General features: G+C 34.1%; 1 protein-coding gene across 4 annotated transcripts in view; it reads left to right on the forward strand.

Annotated features, from left to right (window-relative positions):
* The window catches only part of CCDC178 (coiled-coil domain containing 178), a 294180-nt gene that overhangs the window by 72811 nt on the left and 203635 nt on the right, over nucleotides 1-17734 (forward strand). For all 4 annotated transcript variants that reach the window (XR_003902446.1, XM_029921892.1, XM_029921893.1 and 1 more), the window contains exons 6-7: nucleotides 3163-3383; nucleotides 8340-8482. Coding sequence is in view for 3 of the 4 variants with exons in the window: in XM_029921892.1 (XP_029777752.1) it covers nucleotides 3163-3383; nucleotides 8340-8482 (364 nt within the window). In the remaining variant the exon portion in view is untranslated. The remainder of the gene's footprint in view (nucleotides 1-3162; nucleotides 3384-8339; nucleotides 8483-17734) is intronic.

Below are 17734 nucleotides of genomic sequence, written 5' to 3' on the forward strand. Positions count from 1 at the left end.
TTTTTTTAAGAAAATATTTTTTAATAATGTATATTCCCAATGTGGGGCTTGAGCTCACAACCCTAAGATCAAGAGTCACAGGCTCTACCAAGTGAGCTAGCCAAGAACTCGGGTAACTCATTATTTTAGATTTTATTTTTAAGTAATATCTACACCCAATGTCGGGCTCAAACTTACAACCCTGAGATCAAGGGTTGCATGTTCTACTGATTGAGCCAGCCAGGCATGCCAGAACTTTTACTTATATTTTAAAATTTTATTCTTTTCATTTTTTTCTTGATTTTTTGGTTTTTTAATTTTGCCTTTATTGCATCAGACAAAATATAGTCTCCAGTGGTTCCTCAATTATGTTATTTTAATAAAATAAAATTAAGCATAGGTTTAATGACTATTTCCTCCTTTTAAAGTACTACTGAGCTCAACGATTGAACTCACCATTTGTTTGCTCTCTTGTGTAGCAGAACACAAGAAAACAGGAAATTCCCCAGAGTCTCGACTGGATGAATTTATTTCAGCCTTTGTCTATGCTCTTTGCTATGCTTTACTAAAGAGTTAATTCTAAAGATTATGAAAAAATGCTCTAAACTCAGGTAGACATTTTTCTACCCATACATTTAAAGTAATACATTTTACAATATATTTTGTTCTACTGATGTTTTATTCAGGCTTGGAGTGAGTTTGTTCTGATTAACAGGTTTTTGAATAGAATTTATGATGTGCATACTCTACTAATACCATAGCATAGGATGCAATATATAAATCCATACATGGATATATATTGGTATGTTAGAGGCAACCAAATGTACAATAGGGTCAGAATAGGAATCCCGGGAATTCTGGATCCAGCAGGTTCTCGAGCAGATTCATATTCACATCCACAAGGATTCATCTGCAATTTTTAAAAAATGTTTGGGAAGCCCATCCTTGTCATTAGTAGTAGAAGAATCAGTGGGAGCTGGTTTTATTTAATATTTTGCCGATAAATTTCTATATAATCTCGTTAGCTTTTATAAGAGTAGATATTGCAGTTTGTGGTTTATATGAAGTTCCATTTAAGGAATTGCCAAAATAAAACAAATTGAGATACATGTGTGCACCTTCTAGATTCCTGATAAATGCATTTTCAATGATAGAATACATTCTTGCCATTGGTGATAATTTATTGCTTGGGCTGCCTTTTATTTAAAGATTACTTATAGATCTTTTAAAAAATTATTAAAAATGACTTAAAACATTTATGTTCATTGGCTTTATTTTTTTTAAGTAGCTAACACATGTAATGAGATTTAAAATCATTATTACTATAGTTTCTAAGTGCCTTCAATTTGTGTGTACTTTCAGGAATATATTGCCTTTATATTGATATATTTAGGATATAATTTCTAACTTTTATGAAACTTTTTACAGGTTATAGAATTATATATTCTTATAGTCTTTAAATTCTCATTCTCAAGCTTGTGTGACCAGAAAAACTTCTAATCTCCTTAAGAGCCTTAATATTAAATATATTTAAAGAATTTTAGATACGTCTTAATAAAAAAATTATACTTAAAATTCATAAGAAAATTAAGGACATTCAATTTTTTCTAGATATTTTTTGGTTACTGCTCCAGGTCCATCCATCTCCTAACCAGCCCACTCATACTTGCATCTTTTGTTTTGTGGCCCATGAAGCTTATTCATTACAGACCGCATCAAAGATGTTTTTGGTACTCTGTCTTCTTGCTAATGCAACCAGTGGGTTCAGTGATAAGAGACCATGGGAGGTCATGGAGGAGAGTGTGGGTGGGGTATTTTTACCCCTGACTACTTTTCTCTCTACTTGGTCACTGCTTCCTCCTACCCAGAATGACAGCCACGGGTACTATGCAGTCAAATGTCTTTTCATTTTCCTATCAAAAAAAGATAACCAGAAATAAGTTGCAGTTTACAAGTTCGAGCCCTGAATTGGGCTCTGTGCTGACAGCTTGAAGCCTGGAGTCTGCTTCAGATTCTGTGTCTTTCTCTCTCTCTCTCTTTCTCTCTCTCTCTTTCTCTCTTTCAAGAATAAATAAACATTAAAAATAAAACAATAGAGTGCATACACTATATTTCTTATGCCCAAGCAGCATCTGAAAGCACAAATAAACTAATGATTCAGATTCCCCTAGTACTCTGATTGTACCTGCTTCTTTAGGTTCCCTGTCTTTCCCTTAACCTACATCCGTGGCTCCATGGGTACTTTCCTATGATTGATTACCTAATGGAAAAAAACCTCACAGAGTGGTTTACGTACAGATTTGAATGGTATGTTGAGCATTTAGGGAGCTACTGTATTACAATCTCAGCATGGGAAGGGTGAAGACAGATCACCTAGAAGGGGAAATGTACTGAGATACAAATGGGAAGTGGCAAAAAGGAAGGAATAGTCCTCAGAAAGTTGGGAAGAACATGAATGTAAGACTGGTGAAAGGACATCTAGGAGACTGTTCTAGGGATTGAACTTTCAGAATGGATGAAGTAGGAAGATAATTGTGTCCTGTATAAATGCTCTTAAGAATGCTTTTACTGTTGAAGAGGACCTCAGTAACAATACAATGTTAAATCTCCTAATTTTGTTTTATATTGTTTTGTCATGTGAATTAGTTATTACCATAACAATGCTTTGAAACAAATCACCTTGGAACTCAGTGGCTTATAGTAATAGGCATGTTTTTCATATGAGCTGTTCTATTTGTAATAATTTTCAGTTGATTTTTTTGTGTTTTGATATATAATTGTATCAACAATCATACTTTCTTTTTCCTTTTGCTTTCTGATATTTATAATTCCTGTCTCATCATTTTACTTCTAGATGTTTTTAAAAGTCCTGTAGTCTTGCAATTTTTTTCATTTTTTAATTACATAGAATGGTTATATGTAACCCCATATATACATTGGTTGTTATAAGTAGGATTTGTACAATTATCTTATAAAACATGTATTTTAATCCCTTTGATGAAAAATGATGAAAGGAATATATTTTATAGTACAGTACTAAAATAATTTATATTAAATTTAGTGAACTTCACAGATAAGTAATTTCGAATCTAAAGTATTTTATATTTCACTTTTATTAAATAAAGATTTCCTTCTGGAGCATTTGTTTTAAAATCAGATTTTCTTTTGCTACTGTATGTCTAGAACATGAGGCCTACTTGAGAGATATTGTAGAATTACAATGGCATATTGATGATAAAGCTAAGCAACTAAAACATCTTGAGGAACAAAAGGAAAAATTGGAAGACGCTAATGCAAAGCTTCAAGCAGATGTAGACTACATGAATAAACATGGCCCTCTAATTAACTCAAAGCTGAACCAAGAACTTGAAGCTCTGAAAGAATGTTGTGTAAAAAAACTTGAGGTAAGTGGATATGTATTTTATAGATTAATAGATAGTTACTTAGTTATAAAAACGTTTCAGTGAAAAACTAACATCTTTAAATGTTTCATTTTCATTGAAAATTGGCCTGCTACTTATTTCTCAAAGGAAGATTGTCCTATACACAATACAGTCATTTGATATTCATTGAAGCTGTGTCTTCTTCTCTTTTATACTTAGGAGCATTAATATTTAGTCAACCTGTTAATAAAATTTTGGAGATTTCAGACAACATGGTAATTTTTGAAGTTCTAAATTGAACTGGGGTAGAATGCAAATAGAATATAACAGTCACTTTTGTTGATGATAATAAAAAGTGTAAAATCATTTCAATGATTAACATTTAACACTTATATTGTGGGATTGTGTTATAGAAAAATAAAGTATTTACACTGCCATCAAATGAACAAATTTATACCTGCTATTACTTTTGATTATTTTAAAGTGGAGTTGTTAATGTGTTCTGTATTCTCCTCAACCATTCCATTCTCTCTCACTCCAAAAACGACCTTATGAAATTCTTTTCCAGGCTGCAATTTGTATACTTTTATACATATATATGCATTTAAGCACAATGCATGGTTTCTTATTCTTCAAATAGTATCAAACATCATATAACTTTATATAACTTGTTCTTTAATCTGACTTTTTTATGGGTCAAGCTACTGTTGATACAGAGAAATCTAGTTCTTTTCTTTTACTTGCTGTTTTGGATTTGACACCTAAAACAAAGCTAATAAAGGCAAAAATAAACAAGTGGGGATACATCAACCTGAAAAGCTTCTGCTCTATGGGAGGAACCAGTCTACTGAATGGGAGAAAATATTGGCAAATCATAAATCTGATAAAGGGTTAATATCTGAAATAAATAAAGAACTTAGTCACAAAACAAGACAAACTGAATAAGAAATGGGCAAAAGGTATGAATAGATATTTTCCAAAGAATACATGCAGATAGCCAACAAGTACATGAAAAGATTCTCAGCATCACTAATCATCAAGAAATGCAGATCAAAACCACAGTGAGATATCATTTCATGCTTGTCAGAATGGCTATTATCACAAAGACAAGAAGTCATGTGTTGGCAAAGAAGTAGAGAAAAGGGAACACTCATGTACTGTTGTTGGAAATGTAAATTTGTGCAGCCACTGGGGAAAACAGTTTGGAAGTTTCTCAGGAACTTAGGAATGGAACTGTCACATGACTCAGCAGTTTTACGTCTGACTATTCATTTGAAGAAAAAAACCCCACTAACTTGAGGAGATATGTGCACCCCCTGGCACATTGCTGCATTGTTTATAATAACCAAGATATTGAAACAACCTAAGTGTCCATCAGAGGATGGATGGATAAAGAAGATGTGGTATATACCTAAAATTGGTCATTACTCAGCCAAAAAAAGAGAGATCTTGCCATTTCCAACAACAATGATGGACCGTAAGGGCATTTATTATGTGAAATAAGTCAGACAGAGAAAGACAAATACTTATGATCTCATTTATATGTGGAATCAAAAAAAAATTTGTATAGATGTAGCCAATAGATTGGTGGTTGCCAAAGGTGGCAGGGGTTAGAAGATGAATGAAAAAGGAGTCAAAAGATACAAACTCCTAGTTATAAAATACGTAAGTAGGGGGATTTAATGTATGGCATGGTGACTATAATAATATTGTATTGCATATTTGTAAGTTGCTGAGAGTATGTCTTAAAAGTTTTCATCACAAGAAAAAAAATCTAGTGTATGTGGTGATGGATGTTAATTGGATTTATTGTGGTGATCATCTCACAATATATAGAAACATTGAATAATTATGTCTTATATCTGAAACATATATTAATTGTATCTCATTTAAAAAATGAAAAATGTTTGTGCATAAAGGACACTATCGGTGTCTGATAAAAGGTCAATATCCAAAATATGTGAAGTGCTTCATAACTCAACACCAGAAAAAACAAGTAATACAATGAAAAGATGGTCAGAAGATCTGAGTAGACATTTTTCCAGACAAGACATCCTGATGGTCAGTAGACACACAAAAAGATGCTTAACATCTCTAATCATCAGGTGAGTGCAAATCAAAACTACAATAAGGTTAGCACCCTATAGCTGTCAGAATGGCTAGAATGAAAAAGTCAAAAAGTAGCAAGTGTTGATGAGGATACGGAGAAGGGAGACCACTCATGCTCTGTTGGTAGGACTATAAATTGGTGCACCACTGTGGAAAACAGCATGGAGGCTCCTCAAAATATTAAAAACAGATATGATCCAGTAACTCCACTGCTGAGTATTTACCCCAGGAAAACAAAACACTAATTAAAAAAGATATATGCACCCCTGTGTTTTTTGCAACATTATTTACATTACCCAAGATGTGGAAGCAACCTCAGTGTCCATCCGACAGATGAGTGGATAAAGAAGATGTGGTACACATATATACAATAGAATATTACTCAGCCATAAAAATGATGAGATCTTGCCATTTGCCCCATCCAACCTGGATGAACCTCTAGAGGAACCTCCAGGTGAAGTTAACCAGTCAGAGAAAGACAAATGCTGTATTATTTCAGTAATATGTGGACTCTAAGAAGCAAAAACAAAAAGCAGGGACAGACCTGTAAATACAGGGAACAAACTAATGGTTGCCAGAGGGGTGGGGGGGAGAGGGATAGGCAAATGGATGATGAAAAACGGGAGGTGTATGCTTCCATTTATGGAAGAAATAAGTCACTGAGATATAAGTTAAAGCATAGAGAATATAGTCAATGATACTGTTGAAGCATTGTATGGTGACAGCTACACTGTGGTGAGCATAGCCTAACTAATAGACTTGTTGAATCACTCTGTCATACACCTGAAACTAATTCAACATTGGGTGTCAACTGTATGTCAATTAAAAAAGCAAAAAAGAAAAATGGTACTATCAAAAAAGTAAAAAAAAAAAAACCACAACAAAGAATGAGAGAAAAAAATCATAAATTATACATTTCAGAAGGGTATAGTATCTAGAATACAAAAATAACTTTTTAAATACAACAAATCATGACAAGCAGCCCAATTAAAGTGGGCAAAGGACTTGAACAGATTCTCTTCAAAAGACATACATACATATGGCTAGCAAACGTAAGAAAAAATAGTTGCTCAACATCATTAGTCACTAGGGAGATACAAACAAAAACCACAATGAGATACCACTTACACTGATTAGGATGGGATTAAAAATAAAACAAAATAACAAGCTTTGGTGTCCATGTGGAGAAATTGGAACTGTGGAAATTTGCTGATGGGAAAGTAAAATGGTTGCAGATGCTATAGAGAAGACTTTGGCATTTCTTCAAAAAGGTTAATGTAGAATTACCATATGCTTTAGCAGTTCTACTCTGAGGATTACATACCCCAAAGACTTGAAAACTGATCTTAAAAAACATAACCGAAAATTTTTACATAAATGTTCATGGCGGCACGTTTGTTTATATTAGCCAAAAGGTGGACCCAACCCAAAGTCCATCACCAAATTAATGACTAAACAAAATGTGATATATCTATACTATAGAAATAAATAAAAGGAAATGAAATACACATGTCACAACATAAATCAACTTTGAAGGCTTATGCTAAATAAAGAAGCCAAATACAAAAGAGCACATGCTGTATGGTTTTATTTATATGGAAAATCCAGAATAGGTAAGTCTGTAAGAGAAAACACATTGCAATTGCTAGGGCTTAGGGGAAGTATAATGTAGTGTTTTTGTTTATAGTTCTTTATCATAAAATTTGTTTTGTTTTTTCCTGCTGTTTTGACTCAGTTTTGAGGTCCTGGCTAGAGGCCTGCTGAAATAACCAATTGCTTAAATGATGCAAGACCTCTAGCCAATGTACTTGAGCCCTAGTGCATAGCTACTTACAAATCAAGTTCAAAGGCTCATTGTTGCCTTCAGATTCAGCAAGCAGCTCAGGCTCATAACACCACAGAGCCAGAAGAGTATTCTACATAATCAGCTGGAGTATTGACGAGGGAAGTATATATTAGTGCCACATGGACCCAATCCAAGAGCTTGCCCTAGAGATGAATGTTGGAAACCAGTTTCCAACAGGGAGACCACCACCGGAGCAAGGCCCACAGGTTACCTCGTCTAAAGGTGCCGACAAAATGGACATGGGATATTTGGTATCAGGAATTGCTGACTTTTCGTTTGCTTAGCTCATCATTCCCGCATACTCCTTGCTCTCTACTAAGATATACACCCCCACACTCCTGTGCATGAAAGTGAGTCTTGTAGAGGTTGCTACAAGCTGTGCTATTCTAAGAATTAATGAACATTATTGTTTTTTCCAGGCACCAATTGCTTCAACTCAGTCCACCACTTTACTTACTGGGGAAAGGACTGTTCACTCCCTAGTGCCTTCTCTTCCTGTCCCTCCAACTTTCCAGCAGTGACAAAAAAAAGGCAAAATGGAGAGAAAGGGGAGAATGTTTATAATATTTGATAATTAAGGAAACAATAAAAATGGAATATTTTGAACCCTTTTATTAAGATAATAGTGGTTATTCCTGAGAAAATTACAAATGATTTTATTTATTTTTTTCCTTCTGTTTTTTCTACAGTTAAGTATTATTTCAACAATAAAAACAGCAAAAGTAGCAATTCTCCTGTAGGTGAAAAGATAATTATTTTATTTTGTTCATGTTACCTCAAATATTGAAGTTATTTTCTTCTGTGACTTTTATGCATCCCTCGTATTGATGGCTTTCAGGCTAATGGAAACTTGAAACTTTACTGAACTCAATAGACTAAATATGGAAGAAAATTTACGTAAAGAACTTTTTTAAAAAAAGCAAAAATACTGTAAATTTAAGTCCTTTCCCTGATCTTTCTCTTGCTTGACTCTTTTAATTCCTTATTAGGTGCATATATATAAAGAGTATTTTCATTTCTAGGTAACAGGATTATACAAACAAGTTCATGATGAACTTGAAGAAGCTAAAAAAACCCAAAAGATTGCCAAATTGAATGCCAAACAAACTAAACAAGACATGGAAAAAGATATTCAAAATGATGAAGCAGCCCTAGAGGCCTACAAGTAAGAGTTTTTTACAAATGCTGCTTATAGCATTTAGAATAAAAATATTGATTAAGATATAATTTATATTTCTGTGTAAAAATATCAGATAAAGAGAAAGAATCTAAATCACCTATATTTATCTTATCACTAAGTTTATATGTAAATTAAGACCAATTTTTTTATATGTAAATATGTATGTATGAATTCCTGAGCACCTTTTTCCTGTCAGTTTATTTTATATTAGGTTTTTTATTTCAATTCCATAGAGTGTTATATTATGTTTAGGTGTACAGTGTAGTGATTCAACAATTCTGTACATTACTTGGTGCTCATTATAAGTGTAGTCTTCAGTCCCCATCACCTATTTTACCTGTGCCCCTCCCCAACACACACACACACACACACACACACATTCCCTCTGGTAACCATTAGTTTGTTCTCTGTAGTTAAAAGAGTCTGTTTCTTGGTTTCTCTCACTTTCTTCCTTTGTTCATTTGTTTTGTTTCTTAAATTTCACATATGAGTAAAGTCATGGCATTTGTCTTTCCGGCTGACTTGAGTTTCTCAGTTTGATGCTCTCTGGCTCCATACATGTTGCTGGAAATGGCAAGACCGCATTCCCTCTTATGGTCGAGTAACATTCCACTGTACATATACATTACATCTTTTTTTAAATAATTATTTTTTTCATTTTATTTTTTGTTTTTTTAAATCACTTATTGTCAAATTGGTTTCCATACAACACCCAGTGCTCTTCCCCACAAGTGCCCTCCTCCATCACCACCGCCTCTTTCCCCCTCCCCCTCCAACCCTCAGTTCGTTTTCAGTATTCAACAGTCTCTCAGGTTTTGCATCCCTCTCTCTCCCCAACTCTCTTTCTCCTTTCCCCTCCCCCTGGTCCTCCATTAGGTCTCTCTTGTTCTCCTGTTAGACCTATGAGTGCAAACCTATGGTATCTGTCCTTCTCTGCCTGACTTACTTCGCTTAGCATGACACCCTCGAGGTCCATCCACTTTCCTACAAATGGCCAGATTTCATTCTTTCTCATTGCCATGTAGTACTCCATTGTGTATATATACCACATCTTCTTGATCCATTCATCTACCAACGAACACTTGGGCTGCTTCCCTAATTTGGCTATGAATGATGTTGCAATAAACATAGGGGTGCATGTATCCCTTTGAATTAATGCTTTTGTATTTTGGGGGTAAATACCCAATAGTGCAATTATGGGACTGTAGGGTAGTTCTATTTTTAAATTTTTGAGGACCCTCCATACTATTTTCCATAGTGGCTGTACCATTTTACATTCTCATCAACAGTGTAAGAGGGTTCCTTTTTCTCCACATCCTTGCCAACATCTGTTGTTGCTTGTGTTTTTTATTTTAGCCATTTGACAGGTGTAAGGTAATACCTTATTGTTTTGATTTTCACTTCCCTGATGATAGGTGATGTTGAGCATCTTTTCATGTTTCTGTTGGACATCTGTATGTCTTTGCAAAAATGCTCATTTTTTAATTGTATTAATAATTATTTGTATTCCTTGTTTTTTGGGTGTTGAGTTCTATAACTTCATACATTTTATATTACTAACCCTTTATCATATGCCATTTACAAATATCTTTTCCCATTCAGTAGATTGCCTTTTAGTTTTGTTGATTGTTTCCTTCACTGTGCAAAAACTTTTTATTTAGATGTAATCCCAGTAGTTTATTTTTGTTTTTATTTACCTTGCCTCAGGAGACCTATCTAGAAGAATGTTGCTATGGCCAATGTTAGAGAAATTACTGCCTATGCCATCTTCTGAGACTTGTTTCAGGTCTCATACTTTGGTCTTTAATCCATTTGAGTTTCTTTTGTGTATGGTGTAAGGATGGCTCAGTTTCGTTCTTTTGCATGTGCTGTCCAGTTTTCCTAACACCATTTGTTAAAATGACTTTTCTCCCCATTGTATATTTATTCCTCCTTTGTTGAAAAGTAATGATCATATAATTGGCCAGTTGATTTTTGGTTTTCTACTCTGTTCCATTGATTTATGTGTTTATTTTTGTGCCAGTACCATACTGGTTTCATTCCTACAGCTTTGTAGCATAATGTGAAGTCTGGAACTGGGATACCTCTAGTGTTGCTTTTCCTTGTCAAGATTACTGTGCTTTTTCAGGGATTTTTGTGGTTCCATACAAGTTTTAGAATTGCTTGGTATGGTTCTGTAAAAAATGCTCTTGGTATTTTGATAGGGATTGCATTAAATATGTGGATTCCTTTGGGGGGTATATACATTTTAACAATATTTGGTCTTCCAATCCATGAGCATGGAATGTCTGTCTGTTTCTTTGTGTTATCTTTAATTTCTTTTATCAATATTTTATACTTTTCAGAGTACAGGTTTTCTTGACCTCTTTGGTTAAGTTTATTCTTAGTTATCATGTTATTTTTGGTGCAGCTGTAAACGGGATTATTAATTTCTCTTTCTGGTGCTTCGTTATTTTTGTATAGAATTTATGTACATTGATTTTGTATGCAGTGAGTTTACTGAATTCATTTTTCAGAACTAGTAATGTTTTGCTGAAGTTTCAGGGTTTTCTGTATATTGTATCATATCATTTGCAATTAGTGGAAGTTTTACTTCTTTCTTAAAGTTTTGGATGTCTTTTATTTCTTTATGTTTTCTGATTGCTATAACCTTTTGTTGTCTTATTGCTGTACTGTGTTGAATAAAAGTGGTAAAAGTGGACATCCTTGTCTTATTCCTGACCATGGGAGAAGAGCTCTCAGTTTTTCCCCATTGGGTATGATGTTTGCTGTAGGTTTTTCATATAAGGCCTTTATTATGTTGAGGCATGTTCCCTCTAAACCTACTTTGTTGAGGGTTTTTATCATGAATGAATGTTATACTTTGTCAAATGCTTTTTTATCATCTCTTGAAATGGCTTTTAATCCTTTCTTATTGATGTGATGTATCATATTGATTGATTTTGAATATTAAACCACCTTGTATACCATGAATAAACCCCACTTGATGGTGGTGAATGATTTTTCACCATATTGTTGGCTTTGGTTTGCTAATATTTTATTGAGAATTTTTGCATTTATGTTTATTGGAGATACTGGCTTGTAATTCTCTCTCTCTCTCTCTCTCTCTCTCTCTCTCTCTCTCTCCATTTTTTTGTGGTGTCTAACTAATATTAGTATCAGGGTAATGCTGGCCTCACAGAATGGATTTGAAGGTTTTCCTTCCTTTTCTATTTTTTGGAGTAGTGGAGAAGATTAGGTATTAACTCTTTATGTTTCATAGAATTCACCTCTGAAACTGGTCCTGGACTTTTGTTTGCTGGTATTTTTTTTAAAAAAATTAATGTTTACTTATTTTTGAGAGAGAGAGAGAAAGAGGGTGCACACAAGTGGGAGAGGGGCAGAGGGAGTTTTTGATTACTAATTCAATTTCATTGCTGGTCATTATAATGCTAAATTTTTTTTATTTCTTCCTGCTTTGGTTTTGGCAGGTAGTATGTTTCTAGAAATGTATCCATTTCTTCTAGAGGATATATATATATATATATATATATATATATATGATTTGTTGGCATATAATATTTCATAATATTCTCTTACAGTTGTATTTCTGTGGTGTTGGTTGTTATTTCTCCTCTTTAAATTATGATGTTTATTCGAGCCCTCCCTCTTTTTTTTTCTTTGATTTGATGAACTTGGCTGGAGGTTTATCAAATTGTTGATCTTTTCAAAAGATCAACTCCTGGTATCATTGATCTGTTCAGCTGTTTTTTGTTTTGGGTTTTTAGTTTCTATATCATTTATTTCTGCTTTATTCTTTCTTCTTTTCTTCCTTCTCCTGGTTTTAAATTTTGTTTGTGGTTCTTTTCTAGCTCCTTTATGTGTATGGTTAGGTTGTCTATTTGATTTTTTTTCTTGGTTCTTGAATAGGCCTGTATTGCTGTATATTTTCCTCTTGAAACCACTTTTAGTGCATCACAAAGATTTTGGACCCTTGTGTTATCATTTTCATTTGTTTCCATGTAACTTTTTATTTCTGTTTTGATTTCTTAGTCGACTCATTCATTGTTTAGTAGCATGTTATTTAACCTGTGTGTATCTGTGGTCGTTCCTGATTTTTTCTTTTGGTTGGTTTTTAGTTTCATAGTCAGAAAAGTTGTTGATATGACTTAGATCATTTTTAATATGTTGAGACTTATTTTGTTGCCTAATATGTGATGCTGTGCACTTTAAAAGAATGTGTATTCTGCTTTTTAAGATGGAATGTTCTGAATGCATATGTTAAATGCATCTGTTTCAGTGTGTCCTTCAAATCCACCATTTCCTTGTTGATTTTCTGTTTGGATGATCTGTCCACCACCATAAGTGGAGTGTTATGCTTCCCTACTATTACTGTATTAATATATATTAGTTCCTCTATGTTTTCTATTACCTGTTTTATGTACTTCCATGTTGGGTCCATGTATATTTACAATTGTTATATCTTCTTGTTAGATTGTTGTCCCCTTTATTATTATATAGTGCCCTTCTTTTTCTCTTGTTACAGTCTTTGTTTTAAAATGTATTTTGTCTACTAAATCAAGTATTTCTACCCTGGCTTTCTTTTGATAACCATTTGCATGATAAATATTTCTTCATCCCCTCACTTTCATGTGTCTTAAATGAATCTGAAATGAGGTCTGGAACATGTTTCTTGTAGACAACATATAGATGGGTCTTGGTTTTTGTTTTTTGTTTTTTGTTTTTTGTTTTTATCTACTCTGTTATCCTCTGTTGTTTTTTGGAGTGTTTAGTCCATTAACATTGAATGTAACAATTGATAGATATGTATATATTGCCATTTTTGTACTTGTTTTATGATTGCTTTTGTAGATTTTCCCTGGTCCTTCTCTTGCTTTATTTCATACCTTATTAACTTTCTTTAGTGATTAACTTGGATTCCTTTTTCTTTATTCTTTGCATAGCTGTTACTGGTTTTTGACTTGTGTTTACCATGAGGTTTGTATATTACATTTTCTGCATATTGCAATGTATGTTTAGTGGATGGTTGCTTAAGTTTGAACTCATTCTTAACTCCTCTTCCATCCATGTTTAGGTGTATAAGTGTCATATTTTATATTTTTATTTTGTGAATCCCTGGACTGTTTTTTATAGAAACACTTATTTTTACTGATTTTGTGATTGCTATTTTACATACTCTCACTTATGGTCTTTCCTTTTCACTCAGAGAGTCTTAGTTAGTATTTCTTGTCAGGCTGGTTTAATGGTCATGACTCCTTTAGTTTTTGTTTGTCTGAGAAACTCTTTGTCCCTCCTACTATTCTGAATAATAGCCTTTCTGGATAGAGTATTCTTGCCTGCAGATATTTCCCTTCAGCATTTTGAATATATCATGCCACTCCCTTCTGGCCTGCAAAGTTTATGCTGAAAAGTTTGCTAATAGTCTATAGGATTTCACTTGTGTATAACTGTCTAGTTTTCTCTTTCTGATTTTAAAATTCCATCTTTATCATTTTTTTTTTTTTGCCTTTTTAATTATTCTGTGTCTTGGTGTGGATCTCCTTGGGTTGATTTTTTAGGGGGTATCTCTGTGCTTTCTGGATCTAGATATCTGTTTCCTTCCCCAGACCAGAGAAATTTTTAGCTGTTATTTATTCAAATAAGTTTTCTGTCCCCTTTTCTTTCTCTTCTTCTTTTGGGATCTCTTTATGTAAATGTTACTACATTCAATGGAGTTACAGAGTTCCCTAAGACTAGTCTCAATTTGTGTAATACTTTATTCTGTCACTTTCTCAGCTTGATGGCTTTCCATTACTCTGTCTTCTGGGTCATTAATTCATTCCTCTGCTTCTTCTATCTTGCTATTTATTCTATCAGGTATACTTTTAATTTCAGTTATTGTGCTCTTCATCTCTGATTGGTTCTTTTCTTTTTATCTCTTCATTAAGGGTCTCACTGATGTTCTCCACTCTTTTCTCAAGTCCCAACGGGTATCTTTAGGATCATTACTTTTGATTTTCTTTTAACCATATTACTCATGTAGTTTCACTTAGGTTTCTTGCTGTGGTTTTGTCCTGTTCCTGTGTTTGGGACATATTTCTCTGTCTCTTCATTTTATTTAACTCCCTATGTTTGTTTCTATATTAGGAAAGTAAGTGATGTCTCCTGCTCTTGAAAGTAATTACCTTATAAATAAATAAGGGGTCCAGCAGTGCTCTGCAGGGCAATGTCCCTTGTTCCCCAGAACCCGGCACTTCAGGGAGTGTCTCCTATGTGTGTTGCCTGTGGCTCCTTTTGTGCTTTGACCACTTTTTCCTTTAGTCCAGACATTTGCACAGGCTTTCTTTGCTTGTTGTGGACAGTGTTTAGTTCGGGCTAGCTGGGGTGCATTTTAACAAAATGTGTGCTGGTCTGCTTGCAAAATGAGACCTGCCGATCTTGTTGCTAGAGCCTAGGCTCTGCAAAATGCTTTGGTAAGTGACCTGGTTTTGATGGGGTTTGCACCAGTCTTCTGGGGAAGGGACCTTACAGTGTAGGAACATGACAAGCATCACTGGAAGGAATAGATCCACTATAAGTAGGGGGATCAGGGGCCTCTCAAAAATAAATAAAACACATAAAAAATTAAAAAAAGACTTCTTGTTATCACACTCCCAGTTGTGAGCAGGTTGATTCTCAAGGATTATTGAACTGAGGCATGGATTGTTTCCTTGCTCTGTAAGCTTCTCTATAGAGTATCTCAAAACACAGAAACTAAATTCATCAGAGCAGATAAGGAATGGAGGAAGAAAGAGGGCTAGCAAGACAAAAGTCACAGTTTTTACAACCTCATCATAAGGTGATATTCCATCACTTTTGCTTTACTCTTTTATTAGAAGGAACTCACTTGATCTAGCCCACATTTCAAGGGGAGGTGACTTTAGGAGAGAACATCAAAAGGGAGATGTCACTGAAAGTCATGTCAGAAACTGCTAATCAACCATAGAGCTCTTTGGCAATTTACATTTTTCACAGTGGGGGGTTGGTGAGGGATACTTATAGCTTTCACATTAGACCCAGAATATAAGAGAATATATAGATAAGATGCTAGAAGAAATTCTTTGGAAGGTTTGAAAATGTAGAAAATGTGAGAAAATGATCAAGAAGCATGGAAGATACAATAAAATCTAACATGCATTTGCATCCTAGAAGAAATAGAAAATGAGACCAAAGCATTGTTTGAAGAGATCATGACAGAAAATGTCCAGGGAAAATGTTAATTATAATACATATATTCAATAAAACTAGAAGACTAACAAATTCCAACAGAATAAATAAATATTGATCTACACTGAATGTATCTTAATAATATCAAATTAATAAACTTTCAAAATCAGGAGATGATCTTAAAAACAGGTAATGGAAAACTATAGAGTAGTTTCACAGCACTCAGTCAAAAGGACAATATGCTTTTTAACAGTAAACATTAAAATTAGTTTATGGAATTTAATGATATATTTAATAAAAACTCAAGAAATCTATGAAAATAGAAAATATCCTTCAAACAAAATCTCAGAATCTTGGTATCAGCAGAATCTCACTGAAGAGTGTAACTAAGAATCTACTCCAACTGTAAAGTACTTCTTGATAGAGTCTATGATGAAAAAGTCTATGAAGGAAAAAAGAACAAAGAAAAAAGTTAATATGAGGGTAAATCTAAAAACCTCAACTGTTTAAAACAATAAAAGTATTCTCGTGGATTACAAAAATGAAATAGCCCATAGTAACAATAGTAACATAGTAACAATAACAAATATTTAATTCAGTGGTGATGTGATTAACCACAGTAAAAATTCTGTAACTCTTTTTCTTGTCTAGCATGTCAGCAATGTCTTTGGAGTATGATATTCCAAGTGTGCATGTGGTAATTAATAGGATTTCCTGAAAAAACATAAACAAAAAAACAAACAAAAGAAACCCCCCAAAAACCAACTAGGAGCAAAATTGTAATTGCCAAACTAGAAAAGGAAAAAATAAAACAAAAACTAACGTGGAAGAAAGCAAAACAGAATAAAAAATAAAACATATGGGGCAAATACATAGTGTTTTAAATCCAACTATATTAGGGATATGTGAATACATTTAATGGTCCACCATTAAAAATGTTTTTAACTGATAAGAGTATCTAGATAATGCTTATAAGAGATATGTATAAAGCATAAGGACTCAAAAATATTGAAATTTAAAATCTGAAAATATCTCCTAGATAAATATTACAAAAAGCTAATCAAGCTGTACTAATATCTTATTTGAGTTTAAGGCAAAAAGTATTCCAAAATTCAATTCACAATGATGAATAAGGTTAACCATCTCACATGCTGGAGATTTTGTTTTTTAAAAAAAATCTTTTAATGTTTATTTTTGAGAGAGAGACAGACAGAGGGCAAATGGGGGAAGGGCAGAGAGAGAGAGGGAGATACAGAATCTGAAGCAGGTTCTAGGCTCTGAGCTGTCAGCACAGAGCCCAATGCTGAGCTTGAACTCACAAACCATGAGATCATGACCTGAGCCAAGGTCGGATGATCAACTGACTGAGCCACCAAGGCACCCTGGAGATTTTGTTTTAAATAGTCACTTATGCACATAGGTAGCAGTTATATACATATTTGTTTTACCATATGTACAAGCACTTTGACAATATGTATGAAGAGCTTTAAAATGACACAGAGAGAGGCTGGGAAAGTGACAAGAGTAGGAAGACACCAGGCTTGCTTCCTCCCATGAATACAACTAGATAACATTCTTATCAGTATAAATAACCCAGAAAGACCTGAAGATTGGCAGAACAAATTCCTTAACAAAAAGTAGAGAAAAGGTCATCCAAGAAGGTAGGAAGGGAGGAGATGTATATTTATAGCATAACAGAACATGGCGATACACAGCATGAAGGGAGGCAGTGGTGTGGAAAAGGGCAAGAAACAGACCACCAAGGGGAGCCCCCAAGGGAGCGCCCACAGTGAAGACAAATCACCATAACATTTGGCTTTAAAACAGAGGAGCCAGGGGCGCCTGGGTGGCTCAGTTAAGAGATGACTCTTGGTGATGTGTGGAGTAGGAAATTGCTGCAGTGAAGGTCTAGGAGGTTTTTTCCTACTTTCTCCTCAAGGGTTTTGATGGTTTCCTATCTCACATTCAAGTCCTTCAGCCATTTTGAGTTAATTTTTGTGTGTGGTGTAAGAAAGTGGTCTAGTTTCATTCTTCTGCATGTTGCTGTCCAGT

The sequence above is a fragment of the Suricata suricatta genome, chromosome 14 (genome assembly GCF_006229205.1).
Source record: "Suricata suricatta isolate VVHF042 chromosome 14, meerkat_22Aug2017_6uvM2_HiC, whole genome shotgun sequence".
Classification (NCBI taxonomy): domain Eukaryota; kingdom Metazoa; phylum Chordata; class Mammalia; order Carnivora; family Herpestidae; genus Suricata; species Suricata suricatta.